The sequence below is a fragment of the Mastigoproctus giganteus genome, chromosome 2 (assembly GCF_048544385.1).
Source record: "Mastigoproctus giganteus isolate SK-2022 chromosome 2, ASM4854438v1, whole genome shotgun sequence".
Lineage (NCBI taxonomy): Eukaryota > Metazoa > Arthropoda > Arachnida > Uropygi > Thelyphonidae > Mastigoproctus > Mastigoproctus giganteus.
Genome location: NC_143576.1, coordinates 226,844,818 through 226,868,273, shown reverse-complemented (window position 1 = coordinate 226,868,273; position 23,456 = coordinate 226,844,818). Strand labels below are relative to the sequence as shown.

Below are 23,456 nucleotides of genomic sequence, written 5' to 3'. Positions count from 1 at the left end.
ATGCATAACACCTTCCACCACCAGCCCCTAGATATTTCAGACATTCTTGACTTATAGAAGAAGGTTACTTCAGCTACAAAAATAATCTATATAATCAAAAACAAGGTCTAAGCATGGGCAATCCACTCTCCCCTCCCTACTGGCAGAGATTTTTATGAATTCCTTTGAAAACAAAAGTATGGATCAGATATGTAGATGATGCCCTTATCATTTGGCCACATGCATTGAGAAATTCAACAACTTTCAGCTACTGAAACAGAAAAAAACTGAGAAACCTATCAACAGCCTACATCCCCTCATTTCATTCAAATCGAATTAGAAGACGATAAAAAAACTACCATTTCTTGACCTACTACTAAGCAGAGCCAACACCATTACAACATAAACTTATAAAAAGCCTACTGACACCAGATCTATCTTCCATTTCTCATCCAACCTGTGGGCTTGCTGCCTCTTCAAAGGTCAGGCTCTCAAGGATAAAATCCTCTAGACAACACACATCTTCAATAACTGTGGTTATTCCCATAAGCTCATATCAAAAACAATAAAAAACACAATAGAAAAATTCGCCAACAATATTCCTGACAAGGATAAAGGTAATGTTTATTGCCATCCTCTACATATCAGTGAAGAAATAGCTCAAATAGCTAAAAAAACAACTTTTATCATGTATACTCAAACCACAGCAAAGACGTTAAAAACCCCATATCAACCCTAATCCCTCTCCAAGGTCCTCACTGCTAAAAATTCTCTATGCCAGTTACAATGTAGAGATTTCTCTAAACCCTACATAGTACAAAGCAAGAGGAAACCCAGACTGAGTAAAAGAACACAAGAAGTACATTGAAAAACACAAAGTAACAAATGCAGACCCAGCTTTCCATACATGGACAGCGGACCAAATATGGGCATTTTTCAAAACATCAGTACTGGCCATGGATACCATAACTGTAGACTACAAAGAAACCCTTTTAATTGAAGCTACAGATAACATTAACGACAACAAAGGAATTCAGATTGAAAACAACCACATACACATCTTTATGAATAGAGTTTAACCAAAATTAAAAATAGGTTTAAACTTCTTAACCACAACCACCCTCCAACCAAATAACTCCCCCATAGTCAAAGTAGACTATGACCTAGATCAGTGGGCTCCAAACTTTTTTGGTCGTGCACCCTTATTTTACTTAAAAGGACTAGTGCACACCCCGAAAAAAAAATTAAATATATAAGGTTAATGTTTTTTCATTTATAAATCATTTACATGGAAGTCATATCTAAAATCACATTTAAAAGAACACATATATAAAAAAAAAATATAAAACAAAATTAAATTGAAGTTCAAGTACAAAATGCATGTACTTGAATGTGCATGATCGATGGCATGATCAAATAAAGCCACGAGATCAAACAAAGCTGCATATTGAAGTATTAAAAAAAATTATTAATAATTTTTATTTTCAATTATGTTTCGAAAAACTAAAGTTTTCATAATTAATAAATATTGATTTATTGCGGATTATCTCGTGCACCCCATGGATCATCTTGCACACCCCACTTTGGAGACCACTGACCTAGCTCAGTACCTACTAACTAAAAACAGATCTTAACTGGTAAAGTTTTCCAACAGTATTATTTAGATTATATAATTTAGATCATTTAGTTAATTTTGTCTTATTCTATATTAATTTAAACTATTTTTATTTAATTTTTATCACATCCTCAAATGTGTATTAACATTCCCATTCCTCATTAAGCCAATATATTGATACCAAAACACATGTGATTTCTTGCATCTAGATCCAGAACTTTTCCTTATTTAATTTTGAATTTTTTAAAAATTATGGTCATCCTTGATCTCACAGCAGTGTTTATGTTGTCTAAAAAAGAGATGGTAGTTGGCGGTTATCAGTTTAACGTATATTCTACATGCAGTTAAATGTAGCACACTATTTAAAATATATATTTGGCAAATATAATAGCAAGCACACTTTATGAAATTATAAGTTACCAGTGGTAGCTATTATTATAGATTAAAATGTTATTTAGTATGGTTTAATTAATTTATTATCTGCTCAAAATTGTTTGCTGTTCTTTGTTCATTCCATGTTTCCAGTGATAGTTTGTTTCAGTTTGTTGCAGCTGTATAAAGTGCGAGGAGTTTCCATTGATCAAAGTGCAGCGTAATTCAATTACACTGCTCTTTGACCTTGTAGGAGGGACTGAGGCAATTGTAAACATAACTCAGAATGTTACTTCTATAATTTTTTGTTTATATCCATTTAAATTATACAGTGATAACCATTTTAAATATGCAACTCTAAAGCTGCGTTGTTTAAACTGCAATGCTATAGTTATTAATGATCTTGTGTTTTTGTATACTTCGTTAGTCATAAATATTATTATTATTAGCCATATGGTGTAAGGAAGCTTATGCTGCACCAACCAAAAAAATTTCTGAATTACCCTGAGAGAGAGTCAGAAGTAGAAGGGAATCGCCAAGAAAGAGAAGAATGATGATATCCAGCTCAGGACCCTGCGTGTGCCAAACCCATACTCACCAGATGTGAGCCCCTGGGGATAATGGTTCCCCAAATGAAATAGGTCTCTACTGTATATTGCAATAAAGTTATTTTATTTTTAAATATCATTAAACAAAGTTTTAAATTTTGTTGTATATAATAGGAACATTATATTTTTTTGGAGCATGCCCTCTGTTGTACCTTTTATATCTATTGGAAAATTGTTCCTGATTTACAAACTTCTGCTTTATTCTTAGGAATTCACAGTATTTGTAAATTGGAGGTTACTGTAATACCAAGGTGACTTTGATACCACATCTTTAATCATAGATTCCATAATTTTTCCTGGTATAGCAATCAAACTTACAGCCTCTATAGTTGTCCAGATCACTCTGAGAATTCCCTTTTTGTGTGGGTAAGATATTTACGCATTTATAGTCTTCTGGCACTTTACCTGAATCTAAGGATGTCTACATTATTATAGATAAGGATTTATTGACCCAATTAGTAACTTTTTTCCAGCATAACTGAGAAAAGAGGCCTTCAGCCACTCTTCTATTGTTCACTTTTAAACCCGAATGGAAAACCCAGCCTGCTGTGCAGGACAGTTTGCTTATACAGAAGTTAATTGTTACCTGGCTTCACGAGCAAATGTTTTTCCACTATTTTTCGATCGTTACACGTTCTAGTAGTAGTTGCATGTGATGCAAGAAAGCAAGTGTATGAGCTTATGCAGCATCAGCCAAAAAAAAAAAAAAAAAAAATCGCACCATTCCCTCCAAATGACTGTCCAGTTTCTCCTTAAATTTATTCAGCCTATCAACTTCCACAACGACAGATGGCAGCTTGTTCCAGCAATTAACCACCCGCTGGCTAAAGGCAAATTTCCGCACATCTAATCTACATCTGTCTTTTCTTAATTTGAATTTATGCCCCCTTAGGTTCGTAATCTGAACAAGTGGAAGGATCCCATCAGAATTCAGCGTGCTCAACCCATTCAAGGCCTTATATACCTCAATCAGATCACCGCGCAGGTGCCTAGTCTCCAGCCCCTGCAATTTGCAGAACTTAAGCCTCTCTTGGTAAGAGGATCCCTTCATTCCCCTCACCAATCTTGTTGCCCTTCTCTGTACACGTTCAAGCAAATCTACATCCTTCCTAAAATGAGGCCTCCAGACCTGTATGCAGTACTCTAGGTGTGTGGCCTGACCATTGCCTTGTACAATGGGATAATCACCTCTGTCCCTGCTAGCAAAATTCTTATATGTCATTGACAAGACTCCACGACCTGCCCTGAGAGCCCATCTGCATTGCTCAGAAAACTTCATATCTGACTGCACAATTACTCCCAGGTTTTTATCATTTTCTGTCACCTTAAGTGTAGTACCACACAGTTGGTATGTTTCTCTGGGGTTACTTCTACCCATATGCAGTACTTTGCATTTGTTAAGGTTAAACTTCAGTTGCCACTTCACAGCCCATCTGCCCAAATTTTCTAGATCCTGTTGCAGTAGCACACTGCCATTACTGTCATTAACAACCCTGCCAGCCTTTGTATCATCTGCAAACTTTAACACTAAGCCTGATATGCCTTCATCAATATTTGATAAATATACAAAACAACATGACCCAACACCGAACCCCGTGGCGTTTGATGTTGGGTGCTGCTCTTCGTGGACTAATAACATTAGTCCACTAAGAGCAGCACCCATTGATTACCATCCTCTGTCTTCTCCCACTTGACCATCCTTTTATCCATTGTAGAACTTACCCTTAATACCATTCTGCTCCAATTTGTACAGTAGTCTTCCATGTGCAACAGTGTCAAAAGCTTTCTTGAAATTCAGGTACAGCGGATTTCGGTTATTTGGGCCACCGGTTAATCGGGGCAGCCATTTATTTGGGGCAAATCTTAAAAAACAGAAACCACTTGAGAAAATAGCCAGGGTTTACTTCGCTTAATTGGGACAGCATGCTGTTTAATCGGGGCAGGAGACCGCAGCACTGGAGATTACCCTACAATTGTCTCCGACGGTACCACGTGGTTCAGTCGAAATTCTGGAGGTCTCACAACCATAAAACAAAAACAATTAGCAGTCACCTGTTTATTGGGCTTTTCTGTTAGTGAAATCTATCATAAACGGACAATAAACTCGATCTTACTAAATTTGCAATAATACCAACAGCTGGAATTCTGTGGGTTATTATGGTGAAATGTGTTTACGCTTCCATAAAATCTTCAATCATATAAAAAAAATTAATTTTCAGCTCTTCTCTTCATTCCTATTTTTAAAGATTTGTAACTCGTTATTCCGTTGTTACTTGCAATTTGTGTGTGCCATGTTCTTTGATTGCTTATCTTTTTACTGTTTTAAATTTTAACCCCACCCACAAATGTCAGTGAACAGAAATGTCAACTAGTTTGTACGTACTTATTACAGTACGTATTAATTATTCTGATTATTACGTATATTCTTCCGATTTTCACGTATCATTTAATTTTTTTAATTGGTAAGGTAATAAAGGTAAATTTATGCTTAATATATCTTTGCTTTTATAGCCTGTGGATAATATTCCTCTTATTTTCGCTAATTAGAATCGCTATTTTACTATGCTACCTATCAAATCACATTACGATGGTGACTCCATCGTAACGTGATTTGATTGTACAATGAATCAATTGTAAAGGGGGGGATACATTGTATTTTTAATTATTTACCCGAAACTTCGGATAACTGGGGCAGCCGCTTAATCGGGCCAAAATGCACTAGTCCCGATGTGTCCCAAATAACCAGAATGGACTGTATATGATATCAAAATTATTTTTGGCATTCAATTCCTTTGTGACCACATCATAGTATCCAATCAAATTGGTCAGACAAGACCTCCCTTTAACAAACTCATGCTGTGTCTTAACAAGTTATTGCAATCTTGTCTAGATGATCCAGCAATGCTTGTTTAACCAGTGATTCCATTATTTTACCCGGAACAGAAGTTGAACTAACTGGTCTGTAATTACTCATGTCACCCTTCGATCCCCCTCTGTGAATTGGGGATACATTTGCACATCTCCAGTCCGTGGGGACCTCCCCCTGAGTCCAAGGATGGTCTCATAATTATGGCTAAGGGTTTACTTATTTCCTTTGCCACCTCCTTTAATATAACTGGATAGATCCCATCCACCCCAGGTGCCTTTCTTATGTTTAACTTCAACAATTTCTCCTCCACTTTGCTCTCAGTTATTACAAAATCATTAAGCGCCCTGCTACAATTTGATAACCTTCTGTCATTTTCAAACCTTAATCCTCATGTGTGAATGTAGATGCAAAATACTCGTTCAGTTTGTTTGCTATCTGAGCAGGATCATCAACAGTCGAACCATCAATGTCAAGTGGACCAATCAGATTCATCCCCTTCCTTTTAGAGTTTATATAAGTAAAGAAATCCTTACTGTTTTTCTTAGCATCCTTTGCCAAAGATTTCTCGTAATCTGCCCTCGCTTGCCTGACCTCCTTTGTGACTTGATTACAGACTAGCTTATATCTGCCATAGGCTTCTGTGTCGCCTAATAATTTATACGCATCTCGTGCATTTTTCTTCTCTGCCACGAGTCTCATTGGTGCCTCTGTAGCCAGGTGGGCAGGAGCAGCAGTGTATAGCACGCTTTTTGATTAGACTGGGGTTCGAGCCCATGACCACCAGATACGGAGAATGCAGAAAGGTCAGGTAATGACCACCGCATATCCCTGGAGCAGTATGGCCTTAGTTGCTAATGCTCCTAAAAACCAAATAACAACAACAATGATGAGTCTCATTACTTCATTTGACAACCATTTAGGCCTAAACCTTGAACAGTATTTCTTAATAGGTATGAAACTTTCTGTTACATAGGAAGCTGGGTTTTCTAATACAACGTACTAGAACGTCCACGATTTCAAAAGTGGTTAAAATTCATTTGTTGTACATGTGGCAACGTATTAGGAGCCAGTAGAGGGGGATATGGTGAAGTTTTATTGTTGATGTTTTAAAACATTAACAATAAAACTTGACCATATCCCCCTGTGTCAAAGGCTGCGGTGCTGCTGATACAGTTTTCTAATACAAGGTACTAGAATGTCCATGATTTCAAAAGTTGGTTAAAATTCATTTGTTGTACATGTGGCAACGTATTAGGAGCCAGTAGAGGGGGATATGGTGAAGTTTTATTGTTGATGTTTCAAAAAATTAACAATAAAACTTGACCATATCCTCCTGTGTCAAAGGCTGCGGTGCTGCTGTCTATAAAAATGGCATCAGTGCAAGAGAAAGTGCAGGTAGTGGTGTGCTTTGCAGAGAGCAAATCTGTTGTCACGATTCAAAGGCAATTTAGATGTGTATTCAACAAAGATGCATCTGACCCAAAGTCTGTACCAGATGGTATAGGTTATTTTTGAAAACTGGTCTGGTAGCATGCAGAAGCAACATGTAGGAGGTCCTTGAAGTGTCTTGGAAGAGCGAGTTGAAGAGATATGTAGTGCCTTTGTTCATAGCCTGCGGAATCAATCAGGCATGCATCATGAAAATTAAACATGCTTCGTGCAACTTTGTACAGGGTTTGTACACAAGCGGCTGCGTTTGTATGTCTATAAATTTCAAATGATTCAAGAAATCAAGCGGAGTGACAAAGCATCGCTATTAATATTCTTGATCATATCAACCAAAACCGCAATTTCTTTAGTCATGTTATGTTTTCTGATGAGGTAACATTTCATGTTCCGGGGAAAGTTAACTGACCCAATATTCAAATATGGGGTTCTGAAAACCCACACTGTATCCAAGAGCACATTTGAGACAGCACAAAAGTGAATGTGTAGTGTGGTCTTATGAAGGACGTGATTATCAGACTTTTTTTCTTGGATATCGTTACAGAATTGTATATCTAGACATGCTGGAACAATACACATTTCCTCAGATTGCACACCTACAGCCCAACATAATCTTTCAGCAAGATGAAGCATCATCTCATTGGAGGGTTGCAGGTGTGCACTGCTTTGAACAACACATTCGTGGACTATTGGATCAGATTGTAATTCCAAGGTGTCACCAGTTCCTACAACATGTCCTAAGGTGAACTGTTTCATTTGTCAATCATTAGATTAGAGCAAGATAGTTCCTTGTGCCACTGACGACAGTGTGATGTGGTTCCTGATACTGCAAGCATGAGCTTTGGCAGCTGCTAGATAATCATCAATGATTCAAGAGGACTAGTACAGATAGGCCAGACAAACATCCCTAGTTAGCCCACATTTCATCACTGAGTACTCAATGAGGATAGGTGATTCAGCTTGTGCATTTCATCACTGATTGGTCTTTTAAGTCGGTGTACTGGACGAGTCCTGGAATGTCAACCTCTAACTAAACATATTTCAGTGCTTATGAAGATTGGTGCCTTTGCAGTAGATCTGTGTTCATCTTCTGACTACAAAATACTGATGAGAATACTTTTCTGGCCTGACTGCAATTTACTTTGGAGAATACTTCCATGGTGTGGAATTAAGCTTTTCAGGTAATATTTAATTTATTAAAAAGACTTCTTTCTCAGACTGGACATTACATTGAAAGTGTATGCACTGACGGCAGTTTCTCACTAGCTACTTTCCATAGCAGGGACTCCAAATTTATTTTATATGAACTGCAGCTCTTCAATGTCTTATACTTGTGCGGGAACATGAAGTGTATGCAGATCTTTCATATATCTTGTAATGGAGCAGGAATTAATGATGTAAGTCTCAATATCTGTACAATATTGTGATTAAAGGTGGGGATTCCAGGAAAGCTGGCTGGGATCACCTAGTATAATAAATAAATAATAAAAAAAAAAATGTTGGATCAGATGTGGCGGACTCATACTATGAGCCTCCTCATTCATCTAGCACAGTGGTTTTCAACTGGGGTGCCGTGTAATTTCGGTTTAAGTTACTTAAAGTTATTTTTTTTTTTAATTTATACATTTATTTCATTATAAAAAGGTGTACGGTATCCATTTTAATCTTTTTATGATCTATAATTGATTTTTATTTAGTACCTCTATATAAAAAATAAAATTATTATATAGGTATATATCAAAAGGTTGAAAACCACTGTGTTAGGTATTTATTTTGTCCTAGGGGTGCCTTGAAAAAATTATTGGGACATTAAGGGTGCCGCGAACCGAGAAAGTTTGGGAACCTCTGATCTAGCATAACTCCCTTAGATTTTTTCTGGGGCTATGTGAAAGATATGGTTTATTCTACCAAGGTGTGTAACATCGCTACCTTATGCAAGCAATTGCCATCAGTGCAGACATGTTGGAGCAAATCTGGCCTGAAATTGAGTATCATTTGGACATCTTTCGTTGCACCAGAGGCCTGCTGACTTTTTTTATTATAAACTGTTTGACTTTTCTTTTCCAATAAAAGTTACAGGTGAGTTCTCACCTGTAACTTTTATTTTATTTTATTTGGGCCACCTGTTAATCGGGGCAGCCGTTTATTTGGGGCAAATCTTAAAAAAACAGAAACCAATCGAGAAAATAGCCGAGGTTTACTTCACTTAATTGGGACAAAATGCCGTTTAATCGGGGCAGGAGACCTCAGCACTGGAGATTACCCTGCGATTGTCTCCGACCGTACCACGTAGTTCGGTCGGATTTCTGGAGGTCACAACCATAAAACAATAAAAACAATTAGCAGTCACCTGTTAATTGGGCTTTTCTGTTAATGCACTCTATCATAAACGGATAGTAAACTCAATCTTATTGAATTTGCGATAATACCAACAGCTGGAATTCTGTGGGTTATTATGGTGAAATGTGTTTACACTTCCATGGAATCTTCAATCATATAAAAAAAATAATTTTCAGAATCTTCTCTTCATTCCTATTTTTAAAGCTTCGTAATTTGTTACTCTGTTCTCACTTGTGCATATCATGTTACTTGCAGTTTGTGTGTGTGTGCCGTGTTCTTTGTTATTGATTGCTTATCTTTTTACTGTTTTAAATTTTAACCCCCACCCACAAATGTCAGTGGACAGAAATGTCAACTAGTTCGTATGTACATATTACAGTATGTATTAATTATTCTGATTATCACGTATATTCTTCCGAATTTCACGTATCATTTAATTTTTTAATTGGTAAGGTAATAAAGAGGAAATTTGTGCTTAATATATCTTTACTTTTATAGCCTGTGGATAATATTCCTCCTATTTTTGCTAATTAGAATTGCTGTTTAATTGAATTAAAATTCAATTCACGAATGTGATCACAATGACTGGCGCTTACTACACATCGTATAGTGAATGGTACTTTACTGTGGTGAGTTCATCGTAACGTGATTTGATTGTACAGTGAACTAATTGTAAAGGGGGGTACATTGTATTTTTAACTATTTACGTGAAACTTCGGATAATTGGGGCAGCCGCTTAATCGGACCAAAATGCACTAGTCCCGATGTGTCCCAAGTAACCGGAATCGACTGTATATGCAAAAACCTATCCAACTCATCAGCCATCTGCTTGGGGTTGCAATGGGATAATGATCCCCTATAGCAGCGGTTCTCAAACTTTCTGAGTCCACGCTTCCCTTGACCTGTAAAATTTTCCCGGTGCCTCCCTTGAAGTAAAGCATCTATAATTGTGCAATTTCTTATTTTTAATACGTTAATACAATAATTATTAATAACATGAAATAATAAGCATCTGTAGTTCTAAATTACGTTAGTAATTTTGAACTAAAACTTCTAAATTACTAACGATTATTATCAGTAAGTAATCACGCCAAAAACAATAAAAAACACTCCCACACCGCTGAAACCATATTTTCAACCATGCAGCTAATGCTATACTATGCAATCTACCTATACATGTCATACATATAGTATGCACTAAGTTATATATATTACATTACATCATATCAATCATAATTCATTAATCCATTTCAGCAAAATATAATTTTTTTTTTCCAAATAAATGTTTATCTCATGTTTATATCGAAGTTTGAGTGAGATAGGTGGCGGTAAATGCTTTAAAAAATAGGTTATAAAATTTAATGTTATGTTATGAAAGTTTATGTATATAATTTTTTATTTATATATGTTATGTTATGAAAATTACATTTCTGTTAAGCTTTTTGCGCCTCCTTTTGCACTAGTCTGCACCTCCTAGTTTGGAAATCGCTGCCCTATAGTGTGCCAGTATGAGGTATGGCAGTAAGTTCTTGGTAGTCTTGGCGCATTATGGCCACAGCTGCCAATGCGCCAATAAAAAACCAAAAACAAACAAACAAACAGTAAGTTCTTGGACCGGTGCAATAAAATTATCACAAAGTGAGGAGCTGAAAATGGTTTTATTTTCATTCAAAGTAATCACTACCTGATTGAATGCACTTGTTCGCTGTTCTAAAAGTTTCTGAAAAGATTCGGCAAAGGTGTCCAAAGGGATAATGTTTTTGTTTTTTTTATGTCCTGAACATCCTGAAATCACTTTCCTTTGAGGCCAGTTTTCACCTTGGGAAAGAGGAAGTCTGCTGGTGCTGAATTGGAAGAAAAGGGTTGATCTGTACAAACCATGTTTTGTCAGAAATGTCTTTGCAACAAGTGTAGAATGGGTGGGACTATTGTCATGCAACAAGAACTAGCTACTTTCTCTCAAAATTGTGACCTTATCTGGGAAATGTGCTTCAATGGTCTTTGAAACACCTGTACGTAGAACTCAGTGTTGACTCTCTCCCCTTCAGGTATGAATTCCTTCTGAAACATCCTTTTTTATCATAAAACATGATCAGCATTGTCTTGATCCTGGACTTCTGTAAATGAAACTTTTTAGGCCTTTGTAATGGTTTTGAAAGTGACAACATGCTCTTATACTTTGTCTCTGGGTTGTACTGAAACACCCAACGCTCATCTCCAGTGATAATACAGTTGGAAAATTAGGATTGTCTCGACAAGTCTGGACAAACTCTTTTCATGACACTCTTCATTGCTTCTGCTCATTTGTGAGGCTGTGCAGCACAAATTTTGCACAGACCTTCCACTTCCCTAAATCATGTTTGTTTATCTTTATGTCCTGAACATCCTGAAATCACTTTCCGATGAGGCCAGTTTTCACCTTGGGAAAGAGGAAGAAGTCTTCTGGTGCTGAATTGGAAGAGTAGGGTTGATCATCTCAAGATGAATTGTCAAGAATTTTACGATTCATCTCCTTATTTATATTCAACTCCAAAGGTCAAATAATGATTTCTTGCCGCAACAAAATTTTCTGAATTTTTGCAGCTCTGTCCTCATTTTGAGAGGCTGACGTCTATCCACTTCTTGGATCATTGCGAACATCCTCACATCTGTCTTCGAACTGCTTATACCATTCAAACACGCTAGTACAACATATCTCCATAAACAGTTTTTAGCACTTCACATGTTTCTGTTGCAGATTTTGCTAGTTTAAAAGCAAAATTTGATATTTGTTCATTGCCCCATTGCAAAATCTTCACATGGAGTTACCATTACTAACAAAACTGTATTTGCAACCTGTTGGTGTACTGGATAATCTCTGTGCCACCATGTGTTGGAAGAAGTTTGAACTACAGCATATCACTTCCATTTCTTTTCAGACTCATCAAACATGATGGTACCAGTCCAGGAACTTCACTGCCGTACCTCATGTCTGTGTATTACTCCTGGCCCAGACAGGATAGCCAATGTGCACTATTGTTCAGCAGAAGCATTAGTACCAATCCTTAAGTTTACGCCAATGCATTACCTTAATTCTATATGTGTAACTTAAATTTAGACAGTCCAATCTTGTTTTTGTATTTAAGACGCTGAATTATGTATTTTGATAAGCATATTTCTTGAAATTGATAAACAAATAAATGATTCTTTGATATAAATGAATGTCTTTTTATTAAACAGATCTTCGCAACAAAATGGAAATAGAAATTGGTCGCAAACTTACTAAAGAAGAAAAGCTTGTGTTTAAAGATATTGCCCTTAACTTTGTAGATAATGAATTAGAAAATTCAACTAGTTCATCTAATTATTCTCCAATGGCTGAACCTCCAAACTGTAAGTATTCAGTGAAGTCAGATATAGGATATTTACCTAGTTTAACAAATGCAACAACTCTTGAAGTTCCGAAGATCAGTGATGTTGATGCTGTAGAAACAATTGCATCTAAACCTGATTTTGATGCAAATTGTAATGGTGGTTTTGCTGAAAAAGAGAATTTTGGTTTTACAAGGAACAAGTCATCATTTGTCAATTTGAATTTACACAATAGGAGTAAACCCAAAGTATCTTCTTCTGCAGAGAATTTTCCAATGAACAGAAATTCTCCACCTGCTAAAGTACCTTCATTTGACCTTGGTTATCCTTTTCAAGAAGTGAACATGGACACATGTTTTAATTCTGGATCATCCTTGGAATCTGAAGAGGCAAAGAACAGTTGTAAGGACAGATGTCAAACCACAAAGTTTATATCATCCTCACGAAAGCGACATTATTCAGAACTGAAAAGGTAAGAATGCACTTTTAAAATAGATAATCTTTTGTATTTTAAATGTAAGCAGCTATTTGTCAGTGATTTACATGCTTTTTTCAAAATGTTTTCTAAAATAAATGGCATGCATCAGTGTGTTGTCACTAAAGTCCATAATCTTGGGAGATGGGGATCATATTATGAAAACATTTTCAGTACATGCACCCTTAACATTGAAGGTGCAGTGTTGTTGTTGGAAATGTTTTTAATTACTATGGCCAGAGTTATGAGAGGGAGTTCAAAAAATTTGTATTCACCTAGAAGTACTTGTGATAGAATGATGAAATTTTTTTTTGTTTGTTTGATACCTTGAAATCTCTATAGCAACTACACAAATTTTTGTTTCGAGGTGACAATTCCTTTTTTTTCTTTGCAGTGCTAAATGAAGTGAAGTATCACAATAGATAGAGTGGAATACAGATCAGTGATTCAATTCCTCTTTCTGCAAGGGAACCCCTCAACATGGGCACCTGTACTGGTGAGGGGGACCTCCCAGTGATGCTGCTGGTCCTCCAGATTAGCATCACTGGGATTCAATGCTAATATCATAGGAATCCAGCATGTTTGCCATGTGCTGTGATGTGTGGATGGCAAAGAGACAAAGAACTGAAGAAATAGGTCCAACACTAGTGAGAAGACTTTATGAAAAATGTCGCCATTCTTTATCCAGAAGTGTTGGCAGGATCTCCTAAATCTGTCAAATGGCTTTGCTCAGGCAGCATACTTGTAGAGACCATAAGTGACTGACATTCAGAACAGCTCCTCCAAGCCACATCTATCAGCAAAATGCCTAATCACAGTTACTTCCCCCCCCTCCTCAAGACACATAACTGACAGTTGCGGAATGAATATTCAAGCAAAGGGATAGGAAACTTGTTCCCACAAGAAACATCATCTTACTGCTCAATTCACTGTCTCCTAATGAAATCAAAGCTGGCTATATCAACTATCCAGTGCATCCACATGTCCCAGATCCTTTAAGTGCCAGAAATATAGACACTTCCAAATGGCCTGTCAAGAAGCCATTGAAAGTGCCTGATGTGCTGCAAAGGACCACAAAACTACACCAATTCAGCTACATAACCTACTTGCATTAACTGCCAAGAACATCCTGCTTACTCATGCACATGCCAGAGGTGGAAGGAAGAAAAAAATTCAGACTTAAGGTGGGGGCTGAACATATCATATCAGGAGGTAAGGAAAGCAGTGAAACCTATAAATACAAACAAACGTACCTGTGCTCAGAAGGTAGCAGGGAGGTGTTCCATTGGAACTCAGACCGAAATGACAATCCCACCAACAGATTTATTCACTCCCATCACATGCTACTTGCTAAGTTCAAGAAAACCTGCACAGAAGGATCAGTCAGCTGCCACTCCTATATCTGAGTAGCAAAAGAAATTGGTGGAGAAAAGAATAAGAAGCCTGAAGCACCTCCTATTTCTCAAGAAAAAATGGACATTGAGGGGAAGGAGGTACTACCAGATGAAACAGTCCCAGAAGAGAAATCCAAGACAATGGGCTGTGACTTCTTCTGGCAAAATACTGACGACATCAAGGCCCTCCTGTACAAGCACGAGCAAGTTTGCATTTGCTTGCAGTAAACATATTTTAAGGCAAATGAAAACCCTTTCTTTCATAATATTGCTATTGTATGTAAGGATAGAGCTGGGGATGGACCTGCCAATGGAGGAGTTGCCATCCTTGTGGGCAACTAAACCCCATTCCAACCTGTACCACTTTCCACTAATTTAGAAGTGGTAGCAGTTTGCCTTATGGTTGGGTTTTTACTCAATTTACCTAGAGCTGTTCGATTTACCTGCCACCTAGAGCTGAGATCTCATAGAGAGAGAGAGATCTTGATGATCTAATTGTGCAGCTACCTTCTCCTGTCCAACTTCTAGGGAATTTCAATGGACATAACACCCTGTGGGATAGTTCTGACATTAATGGAAGGGAATGTGTCATAGAGCATATGCTCACTGACAATAAACTCTCCCTTCTAAATGTTGGAATTAACACCTGACGCCTACTCTTACGTTTTCTGCCACTGATCTTTCTATCTGCTCCCCTTCTCTCCTATCTTCACTTAATTGGGAAGTGGAAGAGAACCCATATGGAAGTGATCACTTCCCTGTGATAATCAGTAATTAGTGGAAGACCATGTGTTTCTTTTAGGTTACTGCGGTGGAAGATTGTTCAGGCTGAATGGAATGCCTTTCAACATTGGCAGAATTTGACATCATAGTCAGGAGCCTATCAATGATGCAGTGATGTACATCACAAAGTGTTGTTCATGCAGTTGCATCTGCTATACCGAAAACATCTTCCTAGTTTCCACCTTTTCCCAAATTATGGTGGAATGCAGAGCAGCAAAAAAAGGCTCAAAACGAAGCATGGAGGATATTCCGATGATATCCTATCACAGCCAGTCTAACAGCCTCTAAACGTGCATGAGCCAAAGCATGCCATATCTGCCATCAGAGTCAAAAGGAATCGTGTATTTGTTTTACATCATTAATTACCCAGTCCACTAGTACTCAGATGGTCTGGGATAAAATCTGGAAAATGAAGGGAAAATATACAATTTAGAATATAATGGATGTAGCATTACAGAGTCCACTGCAATAACCAATGCTTTTGGGGAAACATTTTCTAACATCTCTGCAATATCTTATTTCCCAGAATTCCTGGTCCCGAAACATGAAAGTGAAAAACAGGCACTTAATTTCACATCAAAGGGCCTTTATCCCTATAACAGACCATTCGCTATACAGAAAATAAAAAATTCTCGTCCTTTCTAAGACAAGTGCTGGTGGACCAGATGGCATTCATTATGAAATGATTAAGCACCTTTCATCAAAATCTGTGGATCACCTGCTCCTTCTGTATAACAGAATCTTTATTGAAGAGCAGATGCCTGGTGCACGGCACTGTTCTTGCCTTTGTGAAGCCAGGAAAGGATCCTAAAATCCATACTAATTATTGTCCTATTGCTCTGACTAGCTGTCTGTGCAAAATCCTGGAGAGAATGGTTAATTTTTGTTTAATAGGGTATTTAGAATCGAATGACCTTTTCTCTAGCATCCATTGCAGTTTCTGAAGGAACTGGTCCACTCTGGATCATCTTATTAGACTGGAAACATCCATCCAGGATGCTTTCCTAAAACTTGAATGTCTTGTGTCTATATTCTTTGATATGGCGAAAGTGTATAACACAACTTGGAGATTTGGCATCTTAAAAGACTTGTATAGCCTCTTCCTTAGAGGGCATCTCACCACATTTATTAAAAACTTTTTGACCAATCGGTCTTTCCAAGTTTGTGGGATCCTTACTCTCTTATCACTTTGCTAAGAGGAAGGAGTACTGCAAGGAGTTACATTTTTTGCCCTAAAAGTAAATTCCATCACAGAACAACTTCCAACTGTAAACAACACCCTCTATGTTAATGATTTTAGCATATTTTCTTAGTCATGCAATATGAGGGTTATTGAAAGACTACTGCAAGAAGCCATTAATTACCTTAACCCCTGGGCACTTGCTAATGGATTCAGGTTCTTGCCACAGAAGACCATTTTTGTCATAAGCGTAATCCTCATCCTGAACCTGGATTGAGACTTGGACATAATGCTATCCCAGTAGTGATAGACACAAAATTCTTGGGATTCTTATTTGATAAAAAGTTAACATTTCTAGAACACAACCGTCAATTCCATATGAAGTGCACAAGAAGCTCGAATATTCTCTGTGCTTTCTCTTCTACATCTTGGGGTGTGGACCGATGCACCTTACTACACATCTGCTGTACAATTGTGCATTCTAAACTTGATTATGGTGCTCAACTCTATGCATCAGCCAGAAACAGTCTATATCAATGGCTGGATCCTGTCCTTCATCAGGCTATCCATATTGTTACTGGAGCATTTCGAACATCTCTTGTCCAAAGCCTCTACATAGAAGCAAATGAACTATGGACCACTCGCTTTGATGTAAGCAGTCGTTTCTAAAGTGTAGGTTAAAACAGAAATTCCTGCCAAACCATTGTACATGGCCATCTGTTTTTGAGCCACAATGGGAAAATTTTTGTACACCACCACCCATAAGGCTGTCAGTCGTTCTTTCAGTATTTATCTCCAAGAGCTATTAAGACAGCCTAATGTCAAGGTAGACAAGGTTGCCCAATTAGCAAAGCAGCCCCTTCCACCCTGGCATGTGAATTTTCCCTTAAAAACTGGGGAAAGTCTGATAACTCCATTGTCTGTCTACTGCAGCTCTATTCAGCACAATGAATTGAACATTCTGACTTTGTGCCAATTTATACAGATGGTTTGAAGTCTGAATCATATGTATGATCTGCTGCTGTCTTTCTGAACACCACTATATCTGACCAGATTCTCCCTGAATGCAGCATATTTACTGCAGAGCTGCACACTATAGAGTTAGCCTTGGGTCACATTAGTACTTCCCAGTACCAACAGTTTGTTTTATATTCCAATTCTTTGAGTGTCTTACAGACTTTATTATCAGGGAGTTATAATCCTTATCCAATTCTGTCTTGAGTTCAGCAGAAGATCCTCTCTCTCTCTCTCCACAAACATGAATATGATATCTGCTTCTCCCGGATTCTTAGCCACATTGGAATTAGGGAAAATGATTTGGCTGACACCACAGCCAAATCAGCAATTGCCACTAATAATTTCTGCCTGTCAGTCCCCTATACCAAATACAGTCAAATAATACACAAAAAGATAGACTCGCGGTGGCAGGATTCATGGAATAGACAGACTACAAATAAATTTCATCAGATAAACCCTGTAATTGAATCGTGGCAGTCTAGTCTGCACAGGAATCATGAAGAGGAAGTTGTTCTTGTTTGGACCCGCATAGGACACAGTCATCTGACACATTCATATTTGCTGAGGGCTGATGACCCTCCTGTGTGTGAGATCTGTGGCAGTTTTATCTCTCAGACATATTTTAATCGACTACTCAGATTTTAATGACACGTTTTACCGCTTTTAACCATCTGATTGAGCCTTATACGCTGACACATTATTGTCACTATATAAATGATGTGTCAGTTGTTTTTACATTTTTACAACTTATTAATTTATATACATATATATAAATTAAAGCATGCATTTTTAGAATATATACTGCCTTTTAAACATATACTTACATAACGTTTTGACCAGGTAACCTCTTTAAAAGGTTACCCAAACCTATTTTTAAATGCTATAACCTTGTCTTGGTGCATAATAGTCCTTGCAGCTAATGTGCCAATAAAATCATACACCAAACCAAACTAATCTGTAAGGGAAAACACCCAGAACAATCCACAAAGAAATGGTCTCTGTTTATGGAGAAGACTGTCTAGGTTGCAGTGTTCTCCACATTGGTATAAACAGTTCAAATGTGGAAGAATCTCAGTGCATGATGAAGAAATCCCAGAACACCCAGCAACTGCTGTAACAGAAGAGTTTTGTTAAAATTGAGCCATTAATCCTCTAACATTGTCGTATTAGCATCAGAGAACTAGCTGCAGAGTTTCAAATTAGTGTAGGTTCTGTGGAGAACACCATCCATCAACATTTGAAAAACAATGGAAGAATGGAGAGCCACTACTTCCCAAAAAGGCCAAGTGCTGGCAAGGTGATGCTGTCAGTTTTTTGGCATCAGCATGGTGTAATACTAACAGATTACCTTCAAAAGGACTGTACTGTGACAGCAAAGTATTATTATAATCTTGTATATCTATGTGCTGTAATAGAAGAAAAAAGATGGGGAAATCTGTCAAGAGGTGTGCACCTTCTCCATAATAACGCCCCTGCACATTCCATGCATGCTGCAATGAGATGGGCCTGTGAATGTGGGTTTTAAATATTGCTGCATCCTCCTTATTCCCTCAAAGTTTTGCTGTCTGCCTTCTTTCTCTTTCCTGCTCTGAAATCCTTTCTTTGTGGAAAATGCTTGGCTATTGATGATGAAGTGATTTCTGTTGCTGAGTCATGATTTGAAGAACAGTTGAGGACTTCTTCAAAACTGGCCTGCAGAAGTGTATTGAGAAGTGGCAAAATATGTCATTGTCTGTCAGTGAGGTGTCCAGATTTTAAATTCTATTCTCAGCATTAAAACTTCTTCACCTGTGAATGTGGATGCAAAATATTTATTCAACTTATCGGCAGCCAGTTCATGATCATCAGTACTGTTGCCACAGATATCATGTAGGCCAATGTGGTTCATTCCTTTTCGTTGGTATTTAGAAAATGAAAGTTCATTTTTATAAATTTTTCTTAATATGGACTTTTACTACATAGTTTCCTTTTTTTATTATTAGTATGTATTTGAGGGTATTAAAGAAACTGGTTGTTTCTTTCATTTTTTATTTAAAATATTCAGTAAAACCTAATTATCTTTTTAGTGAGTTACTAGATGAACTGCATGTGAATAATTTAATCTTAAGTACAAGATCAAGAACACATTCAGAGTGTAATCAAACTTCATCTCAGCCTTTTTCTCCCTCTATAACTAGGGATGCTGCAACATTGTATGAAAAATCATTTCAGCCTGAAGAAATGGATACTGCAGTTTCTAGATTAAAATCGGCTACACCCTCTCTAGCCTCTAACTGTACAGACTTAGTTGTGCATTCATCAGGTACCAGCACTTCTGATTATTTGAAGCCAGCCACCAATTGCTTTCAAAAGTCCCTTAGTACATCTGTGTATGATGATGCAAGACCAAGTACAAGTTCTCAGGGAAATCTCCCTTATGTGTTGCCAACAAATTACCAGGATTGTAATGTAAAAAATTCAAAGACATCTTTTGAACCAGATTACATGAGGCCATGTACTAGCTCTTCGTTTTGCAATGTAGTTGAATGTCCCATATGTGGAGGTAAGCTTTTTGACAGCTATTTTAAACGGGCATTGCATTTGGTGAAGATGTTTATTACAATATCAGGTAATGTTAATGACATAATTTAATGTCATTAAGATTGCCTGACATTTGATGTCGTTAATGTTACTGAAACATGGATAAAATATCTTGTATTGTATATAAAATCTCTTGTATTGAAATAATTAAAAAAAAAAAAAAAAAAAAAAAAGGTAAACTGCAGCCATTATTAACCCACTACAGGATGGAAGCTTCCTCAACAATTCATGTTGGGGGAAATGGACCACAATCTGCCATGCTGGTCCAGTGCGGGTTGGCAGATTGACTGTATTTAGCATTCAGGGGCTTGAACCCTGGTCTACTCAAGGAGTGTGTGCTACTGCACTCCTGCTCCTGATCACTTAGACAATCTGACAGAGTAGTTTGAAATTTCATTTTCATATGACTAAAAACACTTTAAAAATTATCTTAAATTATATTATCTAAAATTATCTTAAAAACACTTTAAAACTTATCTTGTACCACGAATGACAAGATTGCTTATTGTGATAGTAGTTTCAGCAGTTTTCACTTGTTTGGAAACTAGAGGACTTCTTAAAGGCATCAAGTTTTTTAGCCTATACAACATGCAAATCAGCCTGTGAACACACTTGTACAGATATAATAATGTAATACATTATGAATCATATGAACTGGTGCACCGTAAACAAAGTAGTCTGTGTCAAAAAAAAAAAAAAAAAAAATCAACGTTCAATGCTATTTGACATCCTGCATTTGAGGATATTAATGCCCAGTTTCTTGAGGTACAACAGACCTTAGTAGCATGCCAATCATTATACAATCTTTGGAAATTGGAATTCCCTTGCACCCTAGTAGTCACTTACACCTTACATCTAGTAGCTGCCAAATTCATGGCATGGATAAATGATGGTTCACACAAGTGTGTACAGTTGTGAGTGCATTACCTTTCTATACTCTTACAGATCTATGGATTAAATTTTGGCTTTGGGGAGAGAGCACTCTTCAGAAAATAAAGGAAATCAGTGATAAATGTTTAGACTTGGAAAGGTAAAGAAAGCCTCTCTTTCATAGTGTTATTACCAGCTTTTCACTTTCTTAGGCGGTGGTGGTGATGATTGTACACTTCTGCATTTCATTGACATTTCTCATTCTGTACCTAAAAGAATTCTGAAAGATTTTTGCAAGTACTGAAATGCTTTGGTTAATTAAAAACTATAATCTATTGAGAACAAACTTCCTTGAAGTTATTTTGCAGTTGTTGCTAGCACCTAATCATGCTTGAATCGAGCTTGATTAACGATTCCATTTAAGTACCTTCTGAATCCAAAACTTTGCTTGATGATGGAATGGAATTCAATAAATGTAGCTCTTTTTAATTAATGTGATTAAGCTAAAAATTGGAATTTTATCATTTTCTTATCAGTAATTTAAAATAGTATTCATGAGGTAAAAAAGTGTTCTTAAAAGCTTACGTAACATGATTCATTAAATCGGAGGTATACAGGTAACCCCCATATAACACTACTTCTACAACATGGTTTCGCTCTAACACAATTGATAAATTGCAGCAATCCTCACACCACACAGTACTTCAACAAGGTTTCTTTCTAACACAGTTTGAAAATTGATGGAAATCTCTCATAACACTGTATTTTTGAGCTTTTGTGCTAAAACCCTGCTATTATGTTAAATGTAATTTTCAATGTTTCCATTCCTTTTTGTGAATCCCTGTTGTTGACTCCCTAGTTGTTATCGCCTTCGCGATATTTTTCTAAAGCACATTTCTGGATGTCACTACCATAAAACAATAAAAACAGTTTGCAGTTTCCGGTTTATTGGACTTTTCGGTTTGAGTAATCAATTATAAACGGGTTGTAAACTCAATCTTCTTGCATTTGCTATAGTACTGATAGCTGGAATTCTGTGGGTTTTCACATTATGGTGAGATGTGTTCCCCTTCCATGAAATATTCAATCATATAAAAAATAAATTTTCAGAAACTCTCTACTCCGTATTGTTTGTTGCAACTTGTGCGTGCCGTGTTCTTTGTTATTAATTGCTTGTTTTTATTGTTTTAAATACAACCAAAAAAAAAAGTCGGTGAACAGAAATATCAATTAGTATGTATATATTAACAGTACGTATTAATTAAGTTATGTAAGTGTAAATTTATTTTTATTTTGCTAACTAGAAAATATTCTTCCGATTTTCACATATCATTTAAAGCTGGGGGTCTACTGTATTCTGTTGAGAGATCCCTGGGCTGTTGAACTTGTGCTTGTTTGAGATCATAAAAAATAATTGTGACTTCGAAGAGTACAGTTTGTGACTTTTAAAGAGCAGAAGGTACACAAAATCTAGATGCTGCAGAAGAGATTGTGCTTAGCAACAATGAAGAGGAAGAAAATTAAATGAACATACATTATCTGACATATAAGTATCACAGTTTGTAAGGTAAGACGTTTGTTCAGTTATTACTATTTCAGTTACTGCCATTATAAAAATAAAGTTAGAATATTAAGTTATTACTGCTATAAAAATTAAGTTTCCAATAGTTATAAAAAAATGGCGTATTTTTGTTACCTTTTGGAACGTAACTACCCTCCTTTTTGTACTGGTTCTTAGTCCTGTATAACATGGTTTTGCATTACATGAGATTTTGTAGGAACCAAATTACTGTGTTATTCAAAGTATAGGTGTCACATTTCTGATAATATTTACAAATAATTTTCATGTAAATCATATTTTTATTACTTGTTACCATGATATAGTTACTTAAACATAACTTTATCTAGATATTTAATTGCACCTTTTTTTTTTTTTTTTTGTTTTAGGATCATTTTCCCGTGATGTTATTGAAAAACATGCAGCGACATGTAATGATCCTGAGCAGGAAGTCATTGCAGCCTCTGATCCCAGTACCTTTGACTGTGAAGAAATCAACTCATCTAGTGAAGTGTGCAAAAGTTTAATGCAATGCCCAGTTTGTGGGGACACATTTGAAGAGAATGTCATAACACGGCATGCAAACCTCTGCATCGATCAGTGTGCTTAAACGAGCTTTATTTATAGAATAAACTAGTTTTTACTTAAGTTTTTTAAACTAACCTTTAAAAAAGCAACAAAACAAGTAATAAATTATACTGTTATAGTTTTTACTTAAAATTTTAACATCTGTAGTTGAATAATATGTATATACCGTATGTACAAGTGCCTTTTAAAATATGGTTGTTCAATGGTAAAAATAGTTAGAGTGAAAACTTCAGCATCTGTGAAAATATTTATATCTAAAAATGTCAATTTGTTTTGTAAATATAAGTTTTCGCTTTTCACTATTTTTAGACAAATTGTATTGTATTGTATTGTTGTCGTTTTAGATTTAACGTAGACTTCATGCCACTCTAAGTAAATGCATGAAGTTCTGTGTTGTACATTTTAAGTATAGTTTCATTTTAATAGATTAA

At 36.6% G+C, this 23,456-nt stretch overlaps 1 protein-coding gene across 1 annotated transcript in view; it reads left to right on the top strand.

The window, feature by feature from the left end:
* The window catches only part of LOC150090202 (uncharacterized), a 59,943-nt gene extending 36,896 nt beyond the window's left edge, over positions 1-23,047 (top strand). Inside the window, exons 7-9 of the mRNA XM_090390200.1 lie at positions 12,449-13,052; positions 19,607-19,971; positions 22,827-23,047. Coding sequence (XP_090246326.1) covers positions 12,449-13,052; positions 19,607-19,971; positions 22,827-23,047 — 1,190 coding nt within the window. The remainder of the gene's footprint in view (positions 1-12,448; positions 13,053-19,606; positions 19,972-22,826) is intronic.
* The last annotated feature ends 409 nt before the right edge of the window (positions 23,048-23,456 follow it).